The 25,697-nt window shown below is 38.0% G+C and overlaps 2 protein-coding genes across 2 annotated transcripts; one reads left to right on the top strand and one right to left on the bottom strand.

Moving 5' to 3' along the window:
• Positions 1 to 309: 309 nt before the first annotated feature.
• On the bottom strand, positions 310 to 4,152 carry LOC143545687 (putative F-box protein At2g36090). The gene is made up of 2 exons (XM_077037527.1): positions 3,560 to 4,152; positions 310 to 1,013 (listed from the first exon to the last, which is right to left on the bottom strand). The coding sequence occupies exons 1-2, from the start codon at positions 3,891 to 3,893 to the stop codon at positions 343 to 345; spliced, it is 1,005 nt and encodes a 334-aa protein (XP_076893642.1). The 5' UTR covers positions 3,894 to 4,152; the 3' UTR covers positions 310 to 342.
• A 4,837-nt stretch (positions 4,153 to 8,989) lies between these two features.
• Positions 8,990 to 25,250, top strand: LOC143545704 (uncharacterized). Its single transcript, XM_077037539.1, has 15 exons — positions 8,990 to 9,169; positions 10,192 to 10,669; positions 17,005 to 17,096; positions 17,503 to 17,667; positions 18,068 to 18,461; positions 18,553 to 18,671; positions 18,747 to 18,819; positions 18,899 to 19,116; positions 19,196 to 19,240; positions 19,422 to 19,518; positions 19,989 to 20,105; positions 24,433 to 24,603; positions 24,693 to 24,752; positions 24,865 to 24,973; positions 25,016 to 25,250. Exons 1-14 carry the CDS (start codon positions 9,096 to 9,098, stop codon positions 24,970 to 24,972), a joined length of 2,211 nt encoding a protein of 736 aa, XP_076893654.1. The 5' UTR covers positions 8,990 to 9,095; the 3' UTR covers position 24,973; positions 25,016 to 25,250.
• The last annotated feature ends 447 nt before the right edge of the window (positions 25,251 to 25,697 follow it).

The following is a 25,697-nucleotide window of genomic DNA, read 5'->3' as shown; positions in this document are numbered from 1 at the left end:
TGATCCGGTTTTGATGGTTTTAAACTAAGCCGTGAGCCAAGCCGTTTTTTGTCATCGAAAACTGAAACTAAACCGTTGAAAATTAAAACCTAACAAAAACAAACCATTAACAATGGTTAGATTTCGGTTTCATTTGTACTTTGCTACTAAATTAAGTTTAAAATAAGAATTCTTAATCCGCGGTTTCAAATGAAACGATGAGCACCCATAAATCTCTTACGTGATTATTAAGGCCTGCATTTCCCGCTGTATCGCGCGGGCACTCGTCTAGTATAATATAAATCATATCAATTAATTACATTTTGACATTGTTTTTACTTACAATAAAATAATAATATTTATTCAACAAAAAATAAAAAACATAGCAGCAAAAACTGATAACCCAAAAACCACAGATAGCATGTCTAATGTCTCTTCTACCCTCAACTTTCTCTCTCTCTTCTCTCTCTTCATTTCCTCAAACTTCTTGTATCTATTCCTTGCTTCTTTCTCTCTCTTCACCCCATTTCCTCTTTTGCCATTCATCACCCTTTGTAAAATTACCAAACTGTCCTTCCCATTCAAATGTTTCCCATCCATGTCCTCTACTTGCATACTCAACTCCCGCACTTGCATCTCCCCTCCCTCAGACCGGCCGCAGCTGACAACCACCGCGCACTGCATCAACTGCGGGTGGTTGTCACCTGCGAGTACGGATGCAAAACGCATCTGTACGTCGCCAGTCAACCAGTGGCGTTGGACCGAGACCGGTCTGTGGGAGGAGAGATTGACAGCGCGTTTGGAGTTGGGGTCAATTAATATCCAACTTAGTGTCATGTCGTCGGTTAGAGACGTGCAGTCTTGGTCCGGATGTGGTATCTCGGTTGGAACCATGTCTTTTGGGTCTAGTAAGTCGATTCGGAATGGTGAGCATTGGAACCAACCTGAAATGGTTTCGGTTTCTTCGGTTTTCGTGAAAATTAGTTTGTTACGGTGGTAAATGTCCACTGCGGATATTAATCGTGTCGTAGTCACTGCAACACATAAATACCATAGATTAGTTAGGCTGAGGGGTGTGGAGCGCTAGGAAGGGCGCAAGAGGCCGGACGCTCGCGCCCCGGGGCGCGAGCACCACACCACCGAGGCGCGATAGGGGCGCGAGAGAGGCGCGAGAGCGGAAAACGAGGCAGGCGCCAGGGTGCTAGCGGCTGAGAATGGCGCAAGAGTTTTCTTGGAAAGCGTGAATAGCCGTTGGGGGGTGTTTTATTTAAAAAAAAAACGTTTTTTTTTCCTATATATAATAACAAACCCATATCAAACCCATTTCAACACCCATATCAAACCTATTTCCAACTCGATTTTGTTTCTCTGTATTAAACATATATCAAACCCAAACCAATATCACATACCACACCCAAAACCCGAAATCACCCCATCTTCCAAACCTTTTTTTAAAAACATGGCTGGAAATTGGTACCCAAACCTAGAATCAGATTACAGTTACGACGATTTATGGTCGGCACCGGACCAACCGATGTTTTATTCGGGGTCGCAACAACCATCCGGCTTTCAACCATCCAACATACAACCGTCTCCTAACTTTGTAGTTCCGGAGACACAAGAACCAGAACCAGAAGGTGAAGCTGCGGGACAAAGAAGACGCGTCCACCGGAAAAAACAAGTTGCAACGGACGGGTCGGGTTCGGCTTCGACCGGAAGGGCGAAACGGAAAATCACTCCGTGGTCATCGGATGAGAAGGAAGCCCTGTGTCGGGCTTGGATAGTCACTTCTGAGGATCGGCGTTGCGGTAATTGTTTTAACGTTTTTAAAAATGATTTTTAATAAAAAAGTTAAATAAAAAAGTTAAATGACTTAAGTAGGGCCGAAACAGACTAAAACTGGTGGCGCCGGACGTTGATGCGGAAGTAGGGCCGAAACAGACTAAAACTAGTTCGTCTGGAGCGTACAGCACTTCCGCCGGGTCGGATTGCCGGGTTGGATTCGACCTAAACGTTGCGGGGGAGGAAACGTCTTCACCGCCGAGGAGGCGGCCATTGGGAAGGGACGCCAGGGGCAAAAAACCGGCTGAGGGGGAAGCCGTAAACATCAACGATCTTGTTGAATCCCTCAATAAATTCAACAAAACTATGGAGGTGGTCTCTAATGACAAAAAGGAAAAAAAAAGAATGAGAGATTTGGACTTCCTTGCAAGAGACTTCAGCCACCTAAATCCGGTCGACCAAATGCTGATGGAAAAACAAAAGGAACGTATCCGGAAGAGGTTGATCGAAGAAGACCAAGCCGAAGAATAAGAATAATGTTTTTTTTTAGTACTTTAATTTTTTTTTTAGATATTAATGTGTTTTTTTAATTAATGTGTGTTTTTTTAAATAATTTATGAGTTTTTTTAATAATACGTTATTTTAATACATTTATAAAAAAATAAAAAAATAAACCGCTCGCGCCCCCTCTCGCGCCCCTCCACACCATGGCCCGGGGCGCTATCACCACTACCAACACCCATCTTATCAAGTTTCTCTCTCTGCCACACGTCACAATATTATTGGCTGGCGCCCCCACTCACGCCCCCTCTCGCGCCCCCCACACCCCTCAGCCTTATATAGTTATCATATACAGGGATTCAAGTGTGATATTATTCTCTTTATACATTTGCTACAAATATTAAAATATTAAAGTTAAAAATTAGTTCCATAATTGTCATATCTAAAAAGGGATCCAATTGTTCTCCGACGTACATATATTAGAACATATATATCTAATTCTCTATTTTAAAATCCAAAATTATATTAAAAAGTCTTTAATTTTCCATCTCATTTTCAACTTAAAAAATATTATTTTTTATACCTTTATCAATATCTTTTCTTTTCGTTCACTCACAACCGTTTTTAATAAATATTAAAAAAAATTATAGGGTATTACAAAAACTTTTTTAAATATACAGAAAAATCACTGTATTTTTTTTCTCTTCCACTCTAAACAACTCTCTAAACAACTCTCTAAATTATAAAAACATCTCTCATAAAATTTCTCTCACAAAATTTGATAGGTTAAATAAGAATGCTCTTAAAAACTAGCTAGTTGTATCATTATCATATTTGAAAGTTATACAACTCTAGTATTATTTATTATATTGAAATGGGTGCTACTGTGTACCCCAGGGTTTTTTAATAGTTGCACTAATTGATTTCTCTTTCACTAATATATATTTTTGTTTTTCTTTTATAACCTCTAACGTATATAAAAAATACTTTTTAGTATAATAAACTTTATAAAAATAGAGTTATATCAACATATTGATATATAGTTCGATATCAATACTCCATACGAAACTGCATGTTTTCAATAAAACTTATATCGACAGGTAGAAAAAAATAAAAATATTGTAACGTCATGTTTGCCTTTTTTTATATAAAACATGTTAAAATCTATAAAATATATATTAGCTAAAGTTAATTAATGAAAATAGTAAAATGGAGCTGCTATTTAAACACCATAGATAAAAATACAATACAATTCTCTATATTTAAGTGTGATTAGTTATGTCATAAAACTGCTTACGATTGATTAATTTTTCGCTTCTTGGTGGTGACGAAGGCGGTATTATGATGGTAGGGTCTGGCGAGGGTAAAGGAAACGCCTGAGAGTAAACCTCCCGGTGTCCGTTGCTGGAGAAACCAGAAATGATTCCGGTCACAATCTCACCGGAAGTTGACGGCCACGTGGAGTGGCATACATCCGACCACAGCCGGTGGTTTGTTTCCGACATGGAGTGTACGGCGGCGGAGGCACAGCTGACGGCGGCTAACGTTTGTCCGTCGAGTCGAGTTAGAACATGGGACTCGATTATTTCGGCGGGCAAAGAAGTGATTCCGGTGGTGGTAGACTTAGACATGTTGGTTGTGATGTTTTTTCCGGTGGTTTAAGGTTTCGTGTGGTTTGAGGTTTTGCAGTTTGGAGTATAAATAGTTGGTTTGGGTGGTGAAATGACGAGATTGCCCTTTGGAGTTTGAGAAGAGTGAAAGTTGACTGATGACCAAAGGTATTGACAACAATATTATTAAAATCGACTGGGACATTATACAAGTCATTAGATTAAACTGACTAATGTCTCATGGTACGTATCATTGGTCAAAAGTCAACAGGATCTTTTATTGGATAATTGAGATTTATCCTATTTGGTCATTTTGTGTTTATTTTGACAAGCTAAGACAAAACATCTTTATACCATACGGGCACACACCATAATTTAGAAAATTAGTTTAAAAGCTTTTACGGTAACAACCATAACCAACAAAATCTCACGTGTAATAAAGGTATTGATAGAGTCTGGGTAGTGAAAAATAGAAGAAAAAAGCCGCTTGAGTTAAGAAAAACCTTATGTTTCTATTTGATTGTGATTCTTGATCCACTTGTGAAAAGTTCAACAAGATATACTGTCAATAATATTTGAGTTTACATTCTCCTTAATGAAGTTTTATAGTGACTTACACAGAGTTAAGGATTGTATTTTTGCCCGAAGAGGAACATTTATAGTTTTGAGCTCTTAAACTGATGCATCAACATTTTGGCCCATCATTGGGTGCATTTCAATTTATATGAACACTTTTCAATGAAACCAAATGATGTGTTACATTTATTATTAATGTATTGTTAATGCATTCAAAACTGAGATGTTCTTATTTCTTGTTTAAATAAACTTTTTAAACCATTAGTCCATGGAGTATAGTCGTATACATTCATGCACCTTAACTCTACCTAGACGTCACATCACTCACTTTAACTCTTTTTACACCATTTTACCAAAAGGAAATGGTTTAACCCTGCTTAACCCTCTTAGTTTAATTAAAAAACAATTATTAAAGTATTGTGTGAGTATAGAAGATTTTAAAGCCCATTAACACTTTAACCCAACTTGCTTTTAACGCCTCTTAATTAATGAAGGAAGTGACATCCCACTCGTTAAGCTTTGCAAAATCAGCTTTAACGCTCAGGGCGTTAAAATATACCCCTGGAACTTACTAATATATAAGATAATAAAGAGCATGGTAATAATAATTGTAAATAGATACTAAAATAGATAAGGGAGCATTTATTTATCATGGAAATTGGAACTCATCTTGCAATTAGCCCATTAGCCCAATTTATAAGGAAGACGATACCCTTGTTGTCCAGAGCCCACTTCCACTTATTTTGGGACTCATTTGCTTCTGGACAAATTTTGTTACTAGCCAAGGTTTATATAATTATCAAAATAGATAGAATTACTTGAAGACCCAATCATGGAGACAAAATAGGTAGTAACAATCTTGATGGGATTAATGAAATCCAAGAAAACTGGAATTTGGGAAGTAGTCAAAAGGTTGAGAACGCGGAGTAGTTATTCTCGGTCTTGTGTAGAAGTGATGGTCCTCAGTCTAAAAGTGAAGGATGCTGAAGATTACAGTTTTTTTTTTTTTTTTAATTCTTGGTTAGAAGACTGAATTGGGTTTTGTGATATGATAATTGGATTAGTGTAAATGGTACCATCTTTGTTGAAACCTGAGATTTGATTTATAAACATAATAATAAATTTCTTATGCAATAGTGCTGATGCTGATACTAATAGAGAAGCCATTTGTGTGTTTTCATCCTTAACTAGCCAGCCAGTCCCTTTGCATAGATTACAGACTATAAATAAATGAATGCATTTTGCTTCTAGTATTTTACTAATCGGCTTCTAGCAAAATGAATGCATTTTGCTTCTAGTATGTGTGAACCCTCGGGTGGGCAAAAGTGAAATTGCACTAATTTTGACGTTATTTTACTAATCTCGTGAAAATAACGTTAAAAGTGACGGACGGTTAATCAGGCATCATGTAGTGGCATTGATAGCCGAAAGACAAGGGTACATGCACCGATCAGCCGGTCCCGATGATTGAGTGCTATGTGCCTTATGTCCAAGGCTTGATGCAAAACTACTATCGAGCCGGGGGTCTCACCGGAAGCAGCCTCTCTATCCTTATGGGGTAGAGGTAAGGCTGTCTACATCTTACCCTCCTCAGACCCTACCATAGCCTTGCTATTGGTGGGATATACTGAGTACGATGATGATGATGATGATGATGATGATGATGATGATGATTTTGCTTCTAGTATCATATTGAATGAGTATGGTCAAAGTGAATGCAAAGTTAGCAGAAAAAAGCTAGAAACATAAATGTGTCAAAAGATGATGGTTTAAAGTTTAAACTCAAGGGTCATGATCGACCATCGGGTTGGTGGCTACCAATCAATCAATCACCATCCGTAAAATGCTGATGTTGCTTAATTGTATCCTAGGAAGTGATTCGCTACAAATCGTAAAGCATGTTGTTGTAGGTCAGTACGTTCGGACTGCACCTATAATCACTTGCACATTTGTATTTTGAAATCATATAACTTCCAAGCTAGTATTAAGCTGAAATATGATTAGGAGTTTAATTAACATTAGTTTCATAATATAATAATATCTTGTTGTTAATATATACTCAGTAGATAACTAACTACTCATTTAGAGTTTTAGACATACATTCCTTTTTATTTTCTTCATCAATGTTAATGTTGTTGATCCGGAAGCAGCGGTGGGGGAAATTAAGTCTAGCTTCAAGCCCGTAAACCTCCAACACTGCTTTGTCGTGTTGGAGTAATCGATCCTAACCGACATCCGATATTTTTGCACGTGAAGTTAAGTTAGCTCACAACTATATTTCTATTTTCTCTCCAACCCAAAACAAAAGGAAAGAAACCCTAGGTAGGTAAATGGAACGAGCGATCGATATGATAATGTCTGATGAAATCTGTGAGCTATTTCCAGCAATGATGAACTTGGATGATCATGATGAGAATAAGAAGTTGTTGTGTGTAAACAAGTCATCGGTTGCCAAAAAGAAGAAGAAATCGAAAGCATTGAAGAGTCGTGAGCGAAAGCAGCGGCCTTGGCTGACTTATAATGCGTTCCCAGGACGACTCGAAGACCGTTATTTGAGCGGAAAACCTCTTCTTCTTCTTCTTCCTGCCCATGACCACCTCCGGGGAGATAATCCCTGCCGCCTTGCAACTCATCTTCTATCTTTCTCATCTCTTCTTTTTTATCCTCGGGTAAATCCAGACCCCATAAATTCCTCTTCAATGCTTTTGATTTCTTCATCTTTTTGGCAATCGATGACTTGTTTTATTTACACCCAACAACTTCTTCTTATTCTCATCATGATCATGATCATCATCCAAGTTCATCATGGCTGGAAATAGCTCACAAATTGCATCAGACATTATCAGATCGATTGCTCGCTCCATTTTTCTTTTGTGTTGGGTTTGAGAGAAAATAGAACGGAATGGAATAGAACAGAGGTAGGTCGATCTTAATATAGTTGAGAGATAATTTAACTTTACGTTCAAAAATATCGGATGTCGGTTAAGATAGAAATTTGAAATATCGGTTATCATGGAGAAACATCGGCAATTTTAATATCATGTTGAATCTATGTATATAATACTTTAATACTAACAATTTTATAGTATTTAACAAATTATCTTTTTTGTAACTTGAAAAACATCAATAGTTGTAGCAAGTATAAACCGATTAAGACTCAAAACACTAACACTAAATACTAAAAGTTGAAAAAATACTTAAAACACTGATATCGGGAATATCAGTGAAATACGAAATGTCGGTCAATATCGCCGATATAATCGGTATTGATGTAGAACGAGATCACTAGTTGGTGTGAGGTAGAGACTATTTTCGAGTTTTCTATTCATAATTTATACAAGTTTTATCATCTCCCTACTTGAAAAACAACAGGTTGTTTTAACGATGCGGTGTATTTGGAAAAGTCGGAAGTTTTTTAGGGGAAGTCGGTCCATGTACAAAATGTAATAGGGGTAATTAAATCGACAAGCTTGTTATGTATCTGAGATAGATCGAAAGCTTTGGATTAACTTGGGAAAAAGCTGGAGTTACATTGACATTTGACAATTTGTGAGGGTGGATCGAAGGAATGGGTGGTGAATTTGTTATTTGTATTTATATTTGACATTGCGTTTTGTTTTTGCTTGGTTTAGTATCTTGCTAAGATAATTTTGTTTCTTAATATAATTCTTGATTGATTGTTAAAAAATATATATAGTTTAACTGTAAAAATCATTATGATGTTGCTAATTCAACCTATACCTTATATTTCTACACCACTTTATTTAGAACGATGCAAACATTCAACTTAATAGCTAGCACTTCGGAAGTTGTTTATTCATTCTTGTGAGTTGTTACCATTTGGTTAGTCTCACCTCCGGCTAAAAAGCTCAATATTCATACAACCCATTACTAAAAACTTAGCTTAAACACGATTAATAGATGGGTGCCGTCCTTTTAGGTTCATAAACAATCAAGAAAAAAATCTCATGAAAAATGAAAACACGAGAATACACCGACGAAAAAAATAATCAACATAATGATTGTTGTAACTTGTATGTATGTCAATCAACCAACTGTAATAAAAGCAGACAATGCTTGCGACTATATGCATTGAGTAATGGATACTTAACATGTACAAGACCAGCTATGAGACACAAATTATAAAACTGCGTATGAAGGGCTGTTTGAAACCATCTGAATGAAACCATCCAGGTGGAAACATATTATTCATTCAGACTTCAACATGTTTGTTTCCGGACAGAAAAAAAAAACATCTGAAAGTTAAAATCAAGTTTCAATTAGTCAGACTCATGTTATTGCTGAATGAGTCAGAAACTTATTCAGACATGACTCATTACCATACCCAAAAAAACCCGTCCTAGCTGACACATTACCATACCTACTAAACCGAAGGGGCAAAATTGTAATATAGTCTCTCCACCACCACCCGGCTAACCGAACCGGAAAGTATCCATAACCCGACCCGACATTTTGGTCTTATCAGTTGTCACTCATCAGTCTGATCTTGTTGTAAATAATAAATCGTTAATAATACACGACGTGGCTATTCCGCGAATCACTCCGTCTTTCTTATCCTGTTACCTCCTTCTGCCGTCGTAATATCACCGGCGAGTGATTCTACATTCTTCTTTGTTATATGATCAAATGAGCAGTTCTCAACCTCCTCATCCTCACCTTCTTCCCACCGTTTGCCGCCAACGTTCTATCACTCGAACCAAGTATTCATTCTCTCTCTCTCTCTTTTTCATTTCAATTCTTAAATTATTATACGCTTATTATTATTATTAATTATGCAACTGTATTTACTTTACTTGTTTTTATCTTCTAATTCCGTTGATTAGTAACTGCTTTAACCGAAATTAGACGCAATTGGATAGTTTATACTTCATACACTTATTATACTAATTGAATAAGCTTGAATCGTGAATATCCGTAAGTCTTAACACACTATTCGTTGGATAAACTTGAATCGTGAATACCATAAGATATCATGGATTGCAATTTCATCAATGGAGTCTGTTATTAGGTGTTCTTATTTAAGCACTTCGATAGTTGTTTGAATTAAACCCTACCCTAGCTTATTGTCTGAGAAACACATAGTTAATGAGTAATGAGGGCTGTAAATCAACCGACCCGAGCAAGGCCTTGATCATGTTAAGCTTTTATCGAACAAGAGAATGGTTCACGAAAAGCTAACGTAACGAAACTGCTTGTTTGTATAACAAACGAACAGGAATTAACACAAGCAATGTTTTATTTGATTTGGCTAACCGAGAATGGTCAGTGTCAACAGTTCCGTCTGGCTACCAAGTTTCTGTGTGTAGTTTTTTTAACATTCATGTTATCTGTTAGAAGATTTACACATATAGTTTTCACGTAATACTCATATATTTTTGTTTTATAGTTATTAGTGTTGCTTAAATAGTTAAATATATATATATATATATAAGATTAGAAAGTCATTAAAAGTATTAGAAACCTTCACTGAACACATTATCGAACATTCACGAACGCAATTGAATTGGCATGCCCTTGGTTCGTGTTCGTTCATTTAGTTAATTGAATGAAATTCCTTGCTCATGTTCATTCATATATTGAATGCACGAAAAATTGAACATAAGCGAACTTCCCGCCAAACGTTCAGTTCTTTTAAAGCCCTTACAAGCAATCATAAGGCTATCGAATCATACTATTTCTACTTGTCAAACTTTGGCTTTCTAAATTAGCATACATGATGCAGATATCTGAATCCATGGAACTCATGTAAACATTTCAAAACCTGTTTATTCCACAAGAAGTTAGCTGATGTGGATCGTCGGGTGTTTCGTAAGGTTTATTCTAGAAAACGGTTTCGGATAAATCTTTGTTTATTTGAAGACTTGACTCCCGGTCTTTGTTCCTCACCAGTAGATCCTCAGTTATCCTGCTTGACCTATAACAAGTCAAGAAGAACGCGATACTTGTTCCCCTTTGCTTCTGCTGATGATGGGGCAACAGTAAATGGAAGTTCTCAAGCAAGTACTAGTGGAAATGTAAAGGGAATGAGAGTGTTGGAAAATGAAGAATATAATGGTGCCCTTGTCCGATCATTGCATGATGCTGCAAGGGTATATGAGCTGGCAATTAAAGAGCGGAGCTCTAAGTCCAATTTATCATGGTTTCCAACCGCCTGGCTTGGTATAGACCAAAACGCTTGGGTGAAGGATTTATCTTATCAGGTTTGTTCCAAATATGTGTGTGTTCTTTGTACATTATCTTCATGGTAGACATATAAATATAGGCCTACATGAGTGGATGTGTATACATATACCCCAGTAAGCATCGTTTGTGTTTTCAGATCTGCGTATGTTACTTGTATCAGTTTTTTCTTATGCTGACTCTCTTTTTCCCATTATACGTAATTGATGTTGATGAAGTACTGATTTGTTGGTTTTAAGCTTAGGTGTCATGTTGAAATAGAATATTTAAAATGGATACTGTTTTTGAACATAACCTATTAGGTATCAGCGGATAATCTATATTTCTTTGTATTATGTAAAAAGTATAGATATCATAGTTGTAATGAATGGTGATGACTAATGGATGTCTAATTGGAGTCAGCATTGCCAATTTAATATGAAACTGAAATTCTACAGCTTCAGTCCGTTGTTCTTTCAGATTGCTCAACCTATTACGTAACAACATTGTCTCTAAGAACCAATCTTACCTTCTGAACATTTCTTGTTAAAATCTTAAAACTCATTCTTGAACCATCATTACAATTACTAGCTCTTCATTTTTCCAGCTTTATTTCCTCTTTCGATGATATATGCCTCAAATACATGTCTTATTTTCAAAAATTATCTTTAGGGTTGCATGTTATGCTTCAAGTTGGAAGAAAATCAATGTGAATTTATATTTGTATCAGTTGACAGATAGAACTTTGGTGACTTTTGTGAAGTGAACCAACTAGTCTACTACCAAGATTAGTTTTAGATGCTAGTATTTTAGTTCAATGTGTTAATGGGTTCTATACGTACTCAGTTGCAGCCACTTTTAACATTAAGCGGCTATAACCATATATTTGACACTGTTTGCTCATTAATGGCTTGGAAATGGTGCTGAATGTCAGGGTTTTCTAAATTTTCGACCTGTTGTCTTTTCTGGGGTTAACATGGATTGTGTAAAGCTACTAGGCCCTAGGTTGAAATTCTTGTGTACAAAGACTTAATCCAAACCCTTAGGAGCTATATGGTGTACGGGGCCACTCTTTATTGTTGATTTTGAGTTAGAAGTATTCTGCATGTTTTATACATTGAGTTTGTTGTTTCTGTAAACACGTGCTTATCAAGTTCATTAGAAAATCTATTATATGCATCTTATTGGACACATCACCACCACTACAATCAATATCCATGATAATGAATGTTAGGTTCGGAGTCACACACAAACACGAATACAATAGTAAAACCGAAAGAATAAACGAAAGAGACACAAGGATTTAAGTGGTTCGGTCACGGTGTATGACCTACGTCCACTGTCGATAACTAGGGTTTTCTTATTATTGAGTGATACCAACTTACAAGTACAGGAGAGAATATATAGACTAGACAATTAGGGTTTAACCCTTTAACTAAACTGGGCCTGATTAAAGCTTTTGGGCTTGGCCAAAACTCAAACAGCTTAATCTCCTAATTCTGTCTATTCGTCTAAACCGGACCCGACCCATGATGGATCGGAGACCACAACATAACAATCTCCCACTTGGGCTTCGAGACATCTTCTCTAAACCACCACTTGGATGCGTCAAACATTTCAACCTGCTCCCATTTGGAGACGTAAAATGTCTTCACCTGCATTGCCTTGTACATGTAAAATAAAACCCATCTGGTTTTGCACCTCCTAGTTACCCTTCGCCTTCTCAACATTATTCCTGAAGGCCTGCTGAAGCTCTGCACAGCTTCAGCTTATCCAGTATCACCGGCTTGGTGAACATATCTGCTGGATTCTTAGCACCTGAGATATTTTTCAAACTGAAAACACCATCACTGATCAAATCTCTGACAAAGTGATATCTCCTCCCGATGTGCTTAGTCTTCGAATGATAGACTGGATTCTTCGCAAGTTTCACTGCACTCTCATTGTCACAATATAAGAAGAACTCTGCCTGTTTCTTTCCCAACTCTTCAAGAAAAGTTCTCAACCATACTAATTCTTTACTTGCTTCGGCTGCTGCCATATATTCTGCCTCAGTGGTTGATAAAGCAACACTTTTCTGAAGTCTGGACATCCAACATATTGCTGTTCCCCCAACTGTGAAAACATAACCAGTAGTGCTTTTAAACGTCTTCTTACATCCACCCAGATCAGCATCTGAATAACCCCTGAGAATTGTATCCTTCTTCTTAAAACATAACCCCAAACTGGAAGTACCCTTTAAGTATCTGAGTAACCATTTCACCGCTTCCCAATGTTCCTTTCCCGGATCCGACATAAAACGACTAACTACCCCGACAGCATGAGCAATGTCTGGCCGTGTACAAACCATGGCGTACATGAGACTGCCAACAGCAGATGCATACGGAACTTTAGCCATCTCTGTTCTTTCTTCCTCTGTTCTGGGAGACTGGTCTTTGGTAAGTTTGAAATGACTTCCCAAAGGTGTGTTTCTCAGTTTAGTCTTCTCATCATTCATCCTGAATCTTTCTAACACTTTCCCTATGTATTTCTCTTGGGATAGTGTTATGGAGCCATCTTTCTTTCTGGATATACTCATCCCCAAAATCTGTTTGGCTGGACCAAGATCTTTCATCTCAAATTCATCAGACAACTGTTTCTTCAACTTGCGAATCTCCTTCATATCAGATCCTGCAATTAACATATCATCTACATAAAGAAGTAGAATGATATATGAGCCTTTAAACTTCTTTAAGTAGCAGCAATGGTCGGCCTCGCATTTCTTGTACCCAGTTCTCACCATAAAATCATCAAACTTTAGGTACCATTGCCTAGGTGCCTGCTTCAGACCATACAAGCTTTTCTTCAATTTGCAGACCCATTTTTCTTTCCCGGCAACCTGAAATCCTTCAGGTTGTGCCATATAGATCTCCTCGTCAAGATCACCATGTAAAAATGCTGTCTTAACATCTAATTGCTCTAGATGTAAATTTTCTGCAGCAACAATACTTAAGATCAATCTGATGGTGGTCATCTTCACAACTGGAGAGAATATTTCATTATAATCAATTCCCTTCTTTTGCTGGAAACCCTTGACCACTAAACGAGCTTTGTATCGTTTAGACCCATCATGTTCTTCCTTGACTCTATAGACCCATTTATTCTGTAGAACTCTTTTATCTGGTGGAAACTTGGTTAAAACCCATGTCTGGTTTTTACTCAAAGAGTTCATCTCCTCCTTCATAGCATGCTCCCACTGGAGCGAATCTTTCAACTTAAGTGCTTCATAATAACTCTCTGGCTCACCATTTTCAGTTAAAAGGAGATAATTAACTGAAGGTTTGTAACGTACCGGCTGTTTAGAAACTCTGGTGGACCTCCTAACCCAGTGCTGAGGCGGGTCAGGTTCTTGTGGAGACTATTCATCCTCAGACTCTGAACTCCCACTGTCAGAGACTCCCTCTGACTCTTCATTTCCACCAATATCATCATCTTCAAATTCAGGAACTGTGGTTTCTTCAGTTTCTGTCTCGGGTTCGGTAGCTGACTCAACTGTCTTTTTCTGAGCATCAATTTCATATTCAACCTGCTCTTTCTGAACCCTTGATTTTGAAGTGTTTCTATCTTTGTATAACTCAGCCTCATTAAAAATTGCATGCTTGCTTCTGACTACTTTTCTGCTTTCTAAATCCCAAAGCCTGTAGCCCATTTCGTTTGACCCGTATCCAATGAAAACATATTTTTTAGCTTTAGCATCAAGCTTGTCATTTTTCACTAGATCATAAGCGCTACACCCAAAGACTTTCAAATGCTTATAATCTGCAGCTTTACCTTTCCACTCTTCTTCTGGTGTCTTGAAACCCAGCGGTACTGACAATCCCCGGTTAATTAAATAAGCTGCAGTGTTAACTGCATCTGCCCAGAACGTCTTTGGAAGCCCGGCATTAAGTCTCATACTTCTTGCCCTTTCATTTAACGTCCTGTTCATTCGTTCTGCCACTCCATTTTGTTGAGGAGTGCCAGGGACTGTAAAGATCATCCGAATACCGTACTCTTCACAATAATCACGGAATTCTTTGCTAACGTATTCACCACCGTTATCCGACTTCAAGCATTTCACCTTCAAATCAGTTTCCAATTCAACAGCAGTTTTCCATTTCTTAAAAGTATCAAAAACATCAGATTTATTTTTAAGAAAGTAAACCCATACCTTGCGTGTCGAATCATCAATGAAGGTGACATAATAGTGCGATCCTCCCAAAGAAGAGACTGAAGTTGGTCCATAGACATCAGAGTGAATAAGCTCCAATTTCTGAGCTTTCGGTTGTTTTCCGGTCTTCACAAAAGATACTTTCTTCTTTTTACCGAAAACACATGGTTCACAAAATTCAGATTCAACCTTCTTCAGTTCTGGAATTTTTCCTCTAGCAACGAGCATTTTCATCCCTTTTTCACTCATGTGGCCGAGTCGTTGGTGCCACAAACTAGACTGACTCGGTCCACTGGTCACTGCATTTACCCCATCAGCTGGAATTTCAACCATGTATAAAGTGCCCTTCTTTTTACCTCTGGCGATCACAAGATTCCCTTTCACAACTTTCCATTGACCCCCACCAAACATAACATCATATCCTTTGTCATCTAACTGCCCAACAGAAATTAGCTTTCTTCTAAGGCTAGGAACGACCCGAACATCCTTTAGAGTCCATGAGGTGCCCAATGAAGTTTTTAGTTCAATATCCCCCATCCCCGTGATATCAACAGCATGATTATTAGCCAAACGAACTTTACCAAAATTACCTGTTCGGAGATTCTTCATCTTCTTCGTGCTATAAGTGGCATGAAAAGATGCACCAGAATCCATAATCCATGAATCTGTTGATTCTTCAACACAGCAGATAAGAGTCTCTTCTGAACCTTCTGAATCATCTGAACCGGTGGCCAGATTAACTTCCTTCTTAGATTCTTTCTTTTCTTTTGAAATTGAGGGGTTAGGGCATTGGTTTCTGAAATGCCCCATTTCTTTGCAATTCCAACACTCAATGTCTTTTCTGGGCTTTGACTGACTTCTTCTTCTAGACTTTGACCTACCCCTGCCATTACCTTTCTCTCTTCTCCTACCTCTCCCTTCGGTGCTCAATATAGAACTAGATGTCTCACCAGAATTCCTTCTTCTTATGTCCTCCCCTAAAATCAAATCCCGGACTCCTTCAAAAGTAAGCTTAGTATTCCCAGAAGAACTACTAACTGCAGTAACAGTCCCTGACCAACTTTCGGGTAACGAGGATAACAAGAGTAACGCTTGAACTTCATCATCAAACTTGATATCAACAGAAGACCAACGAGAAATAATAGTGTTGAAGTCATTAACATGAGAGGTAACAGATGCCCATTCCTTCATTCTGGTGTTAACTAGCTGTCTAATCAGAAATACCTTGTTTGATGCAGAAGGCTTTTCATACATATTTGACAAGGCTTTCATAAGACCATACGTGGTAGTTTCATTTACAATATTGAATGCCACATTCTTAGCTAGTGAGAGTCTAATAACAGCTATGACTTTTCTGTCAAGTACCTTCCACTCATCATCTTTCATACTTTCCGGTTTCCTCTCTTCTAGTGCTTCCATTAAGTCTTTCTGACATAGCAAATCCTCAATTTGCATTTTCCACCATCCAAAATCCTGACCATCAAACTTCTCAATCTTGATCTTTCCGTCCTCAGCCATTATCCAAACTGAGTTTTGATTACAGCAAACAACCAAACTACCCAAGGAATAAAAGGACAGGAAACTGATCAGAAAAAACGAACCAGCAGCTGCGGAACCCTGATCAGCGGCGGCGGACTGTAGCGGCGGCGGTACTGTAGCGCGGCGGTACTGTAGCAGCGGAGCGGCGGCGGCGGAACTGTGTGTATAATCGAGAACCAGGCTCTGATGCCAATTGTTAGGTTCGGAGTCACACACAAACACGAATACAATAGTAAAACCGAAAGAATAAACGAAAGAGACACAAGGATTTAAGTGGTTCGGTTACGGTGTATGACCTACGTCCACTGTCGATAACTAGGGTTTTCTTATTATTGAGTGATACCAACTTACAAGTACAGGAGAGAATATATAGACTAGACAATTAGGGTTTAACCCTTTAACTAAACTGGGCCTGATTAAAGCTTTTGGGCTTGGCCAAAACTCAAACAGCTTAATCTCCTAATTCTGTCTATTCGTCTAAACCGGACCCGACCCATGATGGATCGGAGACCACAACATAACAATGAAAACCTGCTTTGAACTTCTAGATTGGAGATTATATATCTCTAATACACGGTTATGCTCTTTTGACTGTACTGCTTGATTCTGACATAAAGCTAATAGCTGATTAACTTCTAATGACTTCAGGCCTCAGTGTATTCGTTACTGTCAGCAGCATGTGAATTATCATCTCGGGGAGACAGAAGAGACCAAGACGTCAATGTTTTTGTTCACAGGAGGTAAGGATTTTGAGTAATTTTCTACTAATCCATCAGATATCTCAAGTCTGCATGAGGAAACACAAGATATAACCATTTATATATTGTTGTGTTTAAGTCAATACAGATGTCTTTATGTATGTCAGTTTAGTTTTAGAGTCTGCATTCATCAAACGATGGAATATCTCAAAAGTCTTTTGTCAATGAATATCTCAATTTGATAAAAATTGTGTTTCGACAGTTTGACTTGGGTTGGTTTTGTATTGTTGCACTTTAAGCTCCAACTATATTCATCATATTTTTCCTTTTTTTCTGTTCATCATTAATATTTCCAAGCAAATGACTGAGTATAGAACTATAGATCGATCATTTCATAATGTAATCTGTTACATTACCTTTACTTGATCTGAATTTAACTTTTATGCAGTTTATCGCAGCTTTCTGCTCCCTTGGAAAGTATAATACGGGATACACTATCTGACAAGCAACCCGAACTCTATGACTGGCTTTGGTCTGAGCAAGTGCCTTCGGTGGTGTCCAGTTTTGTCAGTTATTTTCAAAAAGATCAACGATTTGCTGCTGCTACTGGAGTGTAAGCAGTTACCTTTTGTATGCAGTTCAACTTTTTGCTTGTTCAGTCAGATGTGGCAAAATAGACAGGGTGGGCAATGGCCGAAACGAGTACTTTCTCAGTATTGGTCCAAACGGACCGGTTAAGGATCAACACGCATCAGATCGACACACCCGCTTTTTTTTTGTGCGTGTCAAGGTTACAGAATCTATACTATTGTGATATAAAACTGTTTTAAGAAATTATACGCGTTATATAATAAATTTTTTTCAATTTTCAACCCGTTCGGCCCCATTCCCTTTTGACATAAACTTTTGATTTGACCCATAACCCATCCAACTCGTCCAAGATAGAACATAGACATTATAAGCAAACATGACAAAGTTGCCACCTCATCATGCTAACTTGCTTCTTCATCCAGTCTTAAGACAGGCACTTCCTTGAACTCAGGGGATGCATGTGACAGATCTTTGCTCCTGTTAGCCTTGAGTTGCATTGCTGCAATAACAAAACTGGGCCCCACAAAAGTTGCTTGCACACAATATTTCTCTGTTCTTCCTGAGTTAACTGGTAGACTGATGGGCATGCTGGTTGAAGTAATTGTTCCTATACGCAAAGCTTATAGTTTCATTAAAGAAATTGGTCTACACAGAGAATTTTTGGTCCACTTTGGACCTCGAGCTGCAGCATGTAGAGTGAAAGATGATCAAGGCACTGAAGTTCTCTTTTGGGTGGGTCTTGTACAGAAGCAGTTACAATGGGCGGTTGATAGAGAGAGAATATGGTCAAGACTCACAACCTCTGAAAGTATTGAGGTAGGTAAATAAAATTAGTTTCAAGCAATCTTCCAGAATCATATCAAGATTAGTCATGTTGCATAGTTTAACTTAATTATTGCACCTGCAGGTTTTAGATAAAGATTTGGCTATTTTTGGATTCTTCATTGCTTTGGGAAGGAGGACCCAGTCATTCTTATCTGCAAACAACTTCGACGCGCTACCTAAACCCATAGAAGGATTAATCAGGTAAAGTTTTCAGATTACAAATCTAAGTTTGCAAATTCATAATTTAAATCTGATTATTATCTTTCTTCAAAACAGGTATCTTATTAGTGGCAGTGTGCTATACTATCCTCAGCTTTCATCAATAAGCTCTTATCAACTGTATGTGGAGGTTAGCATATTTGGATTAATATATCATATTATCATGTACACTGTACAGAGTAAGATTTGCAATTTTCATCATTTTATAGGTTGTATGTGAAGAATTGGATTGGCTTCCTTTCTATCCCGGAGACATTGATACTCAAAAAAGTTTACATGGCCGTAAAACTACAAAAGGTCCTCCAAATGAGGAAGCTATATCTACTGTTTTAGATGTTTGTTCACACTGGATCCAGAGCTTTATAAGATTCAGTAAATGGATTGAGAATCCTTCTAATGTAAAGGCTGCAAGATTCCTTTCTAAAGGGTATGCCTTATTTCTTTTAAAAATATTAAATAGAAGTTGGTCTTAATGAAATGATATAATGCACATTTTTCTTATATAGGTACAAGATCTTACAGGAGTCTATGGAAGAATTAGGTATACCCGAGTAAGTTGAATGATATTGTGTCCAACTACTGTTTTGATCTACAATTATCTCAAGCAAATAGTTTAATCGTAAAAAGATAATGATTGAACTCTAATGACTTGGAAAGTGAACACAACAGTATCCATTAAACAGAAAATACATTTTACATTACTCATTAATAGGATATGAAATGTTAATGCAGGCGGCTGGTGGTTGAAAGCAGTACCAAAAATGTTTTTGATCTTACTCGTTCAGGAGGATATGCTCTATTAAAGAAAGAACCAGATTCTTTTGACAAGGTATCTTCATCTTCACTGAATCAAGTTTAAAGTTTTCATTTTTCAATCTTCTTTGTCGTCACTGTGATAATTTATTTGTAAAAGTTGTGTGTTGAATATGATTACAAAACTATATAATTACAGTAATAATAATAATGATAATGCAAGTTCTTTTAAATAAGACAGTTTGGGATGTTTATGCTTAGCACTTTCAACTGACTTTTCTCTGGGCCAATTTCATTTTGAACTAACTTCTTAAACATTTAACCTGTTTGACCTGTTTTCAATAAAAAATGGGTAAAAATGGCACCTCTTATATTATAAAGACTCAATACAAAGAAGTTGATATGCCGAATCATGATATTTGTCTTTTTTTCTCTTTTTCCTATTGATATCAATAATAACCCCGACATTATGAAGTTTTTGTTTTTGTCTACTTTTGTTTTGAAACTGATGTTCATAATTATTTAAATTTCTGTATGTGTGTAAAGGATGATATCAAAATGGCTAATTATTCTAAAGATGCTGAAGGGGTTCAATTGGTTAAGGTGCCGGAGGAAGATGATATAATTGGAAGGTCCATAACCAAATTTAAAGAAACTGCCACGGTAAATACTTCCCTTTCACTCTCATAAACTTATTATGATTTATTAAGAAGTTGGAAATTTTGACCCAAATGTAAACGGGTCGATCGGATCGTGTTTTATCGCACGCGTGTGAAATCAAAATATTCAGTTAAAACTTAAAAGGGTCAAATGGTTTGAAGGTCGCCCAAAATCTATATATACACACCCTCTAAAATCGTTTTATCCAAAGATTTGGACTAATTTTTTTAATGATAATTAACATGTTGACTTTTTATATAAAAAGTTAAAAATAGACAAAGTGTTAGCAGGTCAACCCGCTCCTGCCCATACAGTATTACATGTTTTGATGCGTTTTCAACCCCATCTATATTTCTAGGGATGTGCCAGCATAGGTGGTTATTGGTTAGTATTAGACAATTAAGTTTATTATGTGCATGTATTATATTAGAGGGGCTAGAGTGTAAATGCATTCAATATTTATACTCCTATTGTAATCAGTTATTGACACACAATATACAAATACGTTTACCAAGTTTATCTTGGTATCAGAGCCTCCTAGGTTCTAACCCTAATTCTGCCGCACCACCTCTCCTCTTTGCCAGAAATCAAACCACCAGCCTTAAATCGATCCAATGGCTCTCCTTGCTGCCTTTACTACCACCGAGAAAACTTCACACAATTCCCACAAATTCAGTTTTACCTTGTCTCCTACAAACTATGGATATTGGAAGGCTATGATTCAGCCTTTTCTTGTTACAAATAATTTATTTGGCTATATAGACGGAACCATTCCTTGTCCATCAAAAACAATCCAACAAACAACTGAAAAAGCCAAGGAGGGCACCTCTGCAGAGCCGCAGCCAAACCCTAATTATACAACATGGGTGGCTAATGATGCTCATGTCCGGGTACTGTTGATATCAACCATCTCAGAAGCTTCGTTTCAACACGTTCAAGGTACTACCTCTCGAGATTTATGGCATTCTCTTGAGAATGCTTATGCACCCCACACTTCCTCAAGGGAGTTTACCCTTAAAACACAACTCCTTAAGATTGCCATGAAGGGTGATGAGACTACCTCAGCCTATCTTGCTAGGGCACAGGAGTATGCAGATGCCCTAGCCAATATTGGTGAACCAATGAAAGAAAAAGATTTGGTCATGCTTGTTATCTCAGGTCTTCGGGACGAATACAATAGTTTAAAAACCAATATCCTTGCAAGGCAATTTCCCACAGCCTTTTCTAAACTTCAGGGATTGCTATCTGATCTTGACTTCATGGTCAAGAAGAATATTCCAGATATTGCACCCGTTCAAGCATTCACAGCTGTTACAACTAGCAATAGTTCCACTGCTACCTCCGGTTCAACAGTTCCTCCACCTGAAACAATGCAGGCTCTTCAACAATTGGTTTCTCAACTCGGACTCCAACTTCAGCCCGCTTCACAGAACTCCCCACAACCTGCTTCACAGAACTCCCCACAGGCCTTTTATTCAAATCGGCCAAGTAATACTCGTGGGGGGGGGGGGGGGGGCAAAACAACCGTCGTGGAGGACGTGGTAACTACAACAATAATCGTAATCAAGGAGGAAACATAAGTCAATTTAGTTGGGCCTCAAACCAAAACACCGTTTATGGAACGTGCAACCGATGTGGTATTGGTCACATTCCATCACTATGTCCTAATCGTGATCCCTCCTATCCAGCCCACATCACCTATGGGCCACCATGAACCACAATCCAATACTCCTTTCCAAACACCTATAGCCCCGCAACCACCGTCCCCACCTCTACAAACTTATCAACGTCGACCTAGGCAATCTGCCTACACCTCTAATCCACTTCCAACCAACCCAACCCAAATCCCACCTAGAACTCGACCTCCCAATTTACGCCAAAACCCCAAGAAAACACAGCCTTTCAACCTATCTTCCTTTCATACAACTGTTGTCCCTTCAGAAACTGAACCTGCCACCTTTACTGTTGCCAACAAAAATCCTCTTTGGCGTAAAGCCATGGTGGAAGAGTATTCGGCCTTAATGAGAAATGGTACATGGTCTTTGGTTCCACGAGTATCTAATGCTAATGTAGTCGATTGCAAGTGGGTTTACAAACTAAAAAGGGACCAAACAGGGGCTATCAAACGTTACAAAGCACGCCTCGTCGCTAAGGGATTTCGGCAACAACCGGGGATTGATTATCAGGAGACGTTCAGCCCGGTTGTCAAAGCGACGACTATTCGTGTTGTTCTATCTCTAGCTGGTACACAAAAATGGCCTTTAAGGCAACTCGATGTGCAGAATGCGTTTTTACATGATGATCTAAATGAAACTGTTTATCTGCAACAACCACCAGGTTTTGTTGACCCGACAAAACCAGATCACGTTTGCCTTCTTCACAAATCTTTATATGGATTGAAGCAGGCTCCTAGAGCCTGGTTTCATCGATTATCCAAGGCCCTTCATGCTCTGGGATTTCAAGGCTCTAAAACAGATCCCTCATTGTTCGTTTATTCAAACAGGGGCACATTATTATACATGTTGGTCTATGTTGATGACATTATACTGACAGGTAACAAACAACCAGGATGCTATTGATTCAGTAGTCAAGAGTTTTAGACAGACCTTTGTAGTCCAGGACATGGGCAACTTGTCATATTTTCTGGGAATTGAAATTATTCACCATGGTCATGACATGATTCTATCACAAAAGAAATACATTCTTGAACTTCTTCAACGGGCAGGTCTTTCTAATGCTAAGCCGGTTTCGTCACCTATGGCCACTAATGCTAATCTCACCCTTGGTGATAGTCCAACATTCGACAATCCGGTCAAATACTGTCAGATAGTGGGTGCCCTTCAGTATGTTACCTTGTCCCGTCCAGATATCAATTTTGCAGTTAACAAAGTCTGCCAATTTATGCACTCTCCCACTGATAATCAGTGGTCCGCAGTTAAAAGAATTCTTCGCTACCTGCAAGGCACTGCTGATTATGGCTTACGGCTCGAACATGCTTCTGGCACGCTTCTTCATGCCTATACCGACTCAGCTTTTAATTCTCTAAGTGCTTTCTCTGATGCCGATTGGGCTGGTTGTCCGGATGACCGTCGATCCACGGGGGGATATGCTATTTATCTAGGTTCCAACCTAGTTTCATGGTCTGCACGAAAACAAAGGACCGTCTCTCGGTCGTCCACTGAGTCTGAATACAAGGCCTTGGCTGATACGGTTGTTGAGCTAACCTGGCTTCAAACACTTCTACAAGAGCTTCGAGTTCCGATTAAGTCAGTACCTACTTTATGGTGTGATAATTTAGGTGCTACGTATCTATCTGCGAATCCTGTATTTCATGCACGCACAAAACATGTAGAAGTTGATTTTCACTTTGTCAGAGAGAAGGTTGCCCGACGGAAGCTTTTAGTTCAGTTTATCTCTACCGATGATCAGATAGCAGATGTGTTCACCAAGCCGCTATCTTCACATCGATTTCTCCTATTACGGTCCAAGCTACAAGTCGCTCCTCGGCCTTAGCTTGCGGGGGAATATTAGACAATTAAGTTTATTATGTGCATGTATTATATTAGAGGGGCTAGAGTGTAAATGCATTCAGTATTTATACTCCTATTGTAATCAGTTATTGACACACAATATACAAATACGTTTACCAAGTTTATCTGTTAGGATCGGTTTTGAGCTCAAACCGAATATGATAATTGTTTTGTTTCAGCATTTTTGGTTTTCAGTTTTCACAACGGGTTCAGTTTTTTTGGTTATGCCTCTTTTGGTCCTGAAATTTTGGGCCGAGAAAAGGCCCAAAATAATGAATTTGGACCTGAAACTTTGGGCTTAAACTTTTTTGGTAGTTAATGATTAAATGATTGTTACACATATAGGCTAAAACTTTTGCAGATTATTTATCACTCCAAAAGTAAAAACTAGAATCCATTTATTAAATGACAAAAGTTGGTTTTTCCAGGTTCGGTATGGTTCAGTTATAAAAGCTGCTTCCGTTTTTACGGCTCGGTTTGGTTTGTTTGGTTTTCGATACATGCAAAACCAAAACTGAACCGGATTTTTTTTTTTGAAAAAAACATAAAAACGAACTGTTGATTTTGGGTTGTGTTTGGTTATTTCGGTTTCATACACACCCCTACGTATTTCCACCTCTAATATGTAAATATTTGTTTCATCGATTCCAGAAACATCTTCTGTTAATAAAACAAGCGTTATATGTTTCAAAAATGCAGAATCTTGTCTCAGTCATCATTTATCTTTCTTAATTACCTTTCATATTTCTTCAAACACCCCTTAAAACAACGGTGACTGATCATATTATATCTACAATCAGGATGTGTTGCAGGGTACTCAACTTCTTGCCATAGATGTTGCTGCAGCTGTAGGGTTACTTAGAAGGGTTCTTATAGGGGATGATTTAACTGAAAAAGAAAAACAAGCTCTTAAAAGAACTTTAACCAATTTGACATCAGTTATTCCAATCGGTATCCTCATGCTACTACCCGTGAGTTCTGTAATCTTTGTGATAACAAACGGGTCAATTTGCGTTATGTATCATATCTAACATGCCAAATGGGTGATATGATGATGTAGGTCACTGCAGTTGGGCATGCAGCAATGTTGGCTGCTATACAAAGATATGTACCGTCACTGGTGAGCGGTTTGTATATGTCTTAATTTCCCTTTTATTGTTTCTTACATTAAAAAATAAGTTGTTTTTTTTACTTTTTAATTTTAAATGATGAATTTCATTTGTTTTGTGAAGATTCCATCTACATATGGACCTGAAAGACTAGACCTTTTAAGGCAGCTTGAAAAGGTTAAGGAAATGGAGACCGCAGAGCCGAATCCCACCGAACCTGCTGCTGATTAAACACAAGTTGAAGTAATTTCTAACCGTCATATGACTGATTAAATTCAAACATGAAGACTTTATCAAGTATTTTTTTTAATCTTGATCCTGTTCGGTTTCTCTAAACCAACACATTTTTAATGGGGGTCTGAATTTGTGAAATTTAAACATGATAGGAACCTAACATGAAACTCGTGGGTTTGAGTTTAGTCTAAGCGGATTTGGGCCAGTTTCGGGTTGAACCCGCTAACACATTTAGCTAAACAGGTCTTGTTCGGGTCGACCATATGACCCATGTATGTTTAAACGGATTGAGTATTTCATGCTAAAAGCTTAAAAGATAAAAGAAAAATGAGTGTTGCATTTTATAGTTTAAACATAATCATTGTATGTGCGTTTGTATTAATATGAAAAAATTAAAATAAAATAAAATTTTCAAGTTAAACAGCTAGTGTCCGTGCTAACCTTGAAAATTTGTGTCGTGTTTAGGCTCATGGATCTGACCTGGTTTTCAGATTCATGTTGGGTTCACCCGAACAATACTTGGAGACAAAACACCTATAGTTTTAGGCACACCTTTGGAAAATTTCATTTAGGCTTTAGAAATTGGGATCAAGGGCAAAGCTTAGCGACCCCCCCCCCCCCCCGGGACGAACTTGCCCAAGCTTCGTCACTGATTTGGACGAACCATTTTGGGGATTTTTTAAAAGGGATGATTATTTTTGAAATCTCTCTACTCACCTGCT

The sequence above is a fragment of the Bidens hawaiensis genome, unplaced genomic scaffold (assembly GCF_021521415.1).
Source record: "Bidens hawaiensis isolate Kalapana, Puna unplaced genomic scaffold, B.hawaiensis_p1.1 tig00013993_1, whole genome shotgun sequence".
Lineage (NCBI taxonomy): Eukaryota > Viridiplantae > Streptophyta > Magnoliopsida > Asterales > Asteraceae > Bidens > Bidens hawaiensis.
The sequence above is the reverse complement of the archived record's forward strand: the minus strand, read 5'-3'. Positions and strand labels throughout refer to the sequence as shown.

Excerpts from the sequence above, each read along its gene's own strand:
- LOC143545687 (XM_077037527.1), bottom strand. The coding sequence starts at position 3,893 with ATGTCTAAGTCTACCACCACCGGAATCACTTCTTTGCCCGCCGAAATA. Across the intron at positions 1,014-3,559 it reads AAGCGAAAAATTAATCAATC|TGACTACGACACGATTAATA; the intron begins GTAAGCAGTTTT and ends TATGTGTTGCAG.
- LOC143545704 (XM_077037539.1), top strand. The coding sequence starts at position 9,096 with ATGAGCAGTTCTCAACCTCCTCATCCTCACCTTCTTCCCACCGTTTGC. Across the intron at positions 20,106-24,432 it reads AATTTAAAGAAACTGCCACG|GATGTGTTGCAGGGTACTCA; the intron begins GTAAATACTTCC and ends ATCTACAATCAG. Across the intron at positions 24,753-24,864 it reads AAAGATATGTACCGTCACTG|ATTCCATCTACATATGGACC; the intron begins GTGAGCGGTTTG and ends TGTTTTGTGAAG.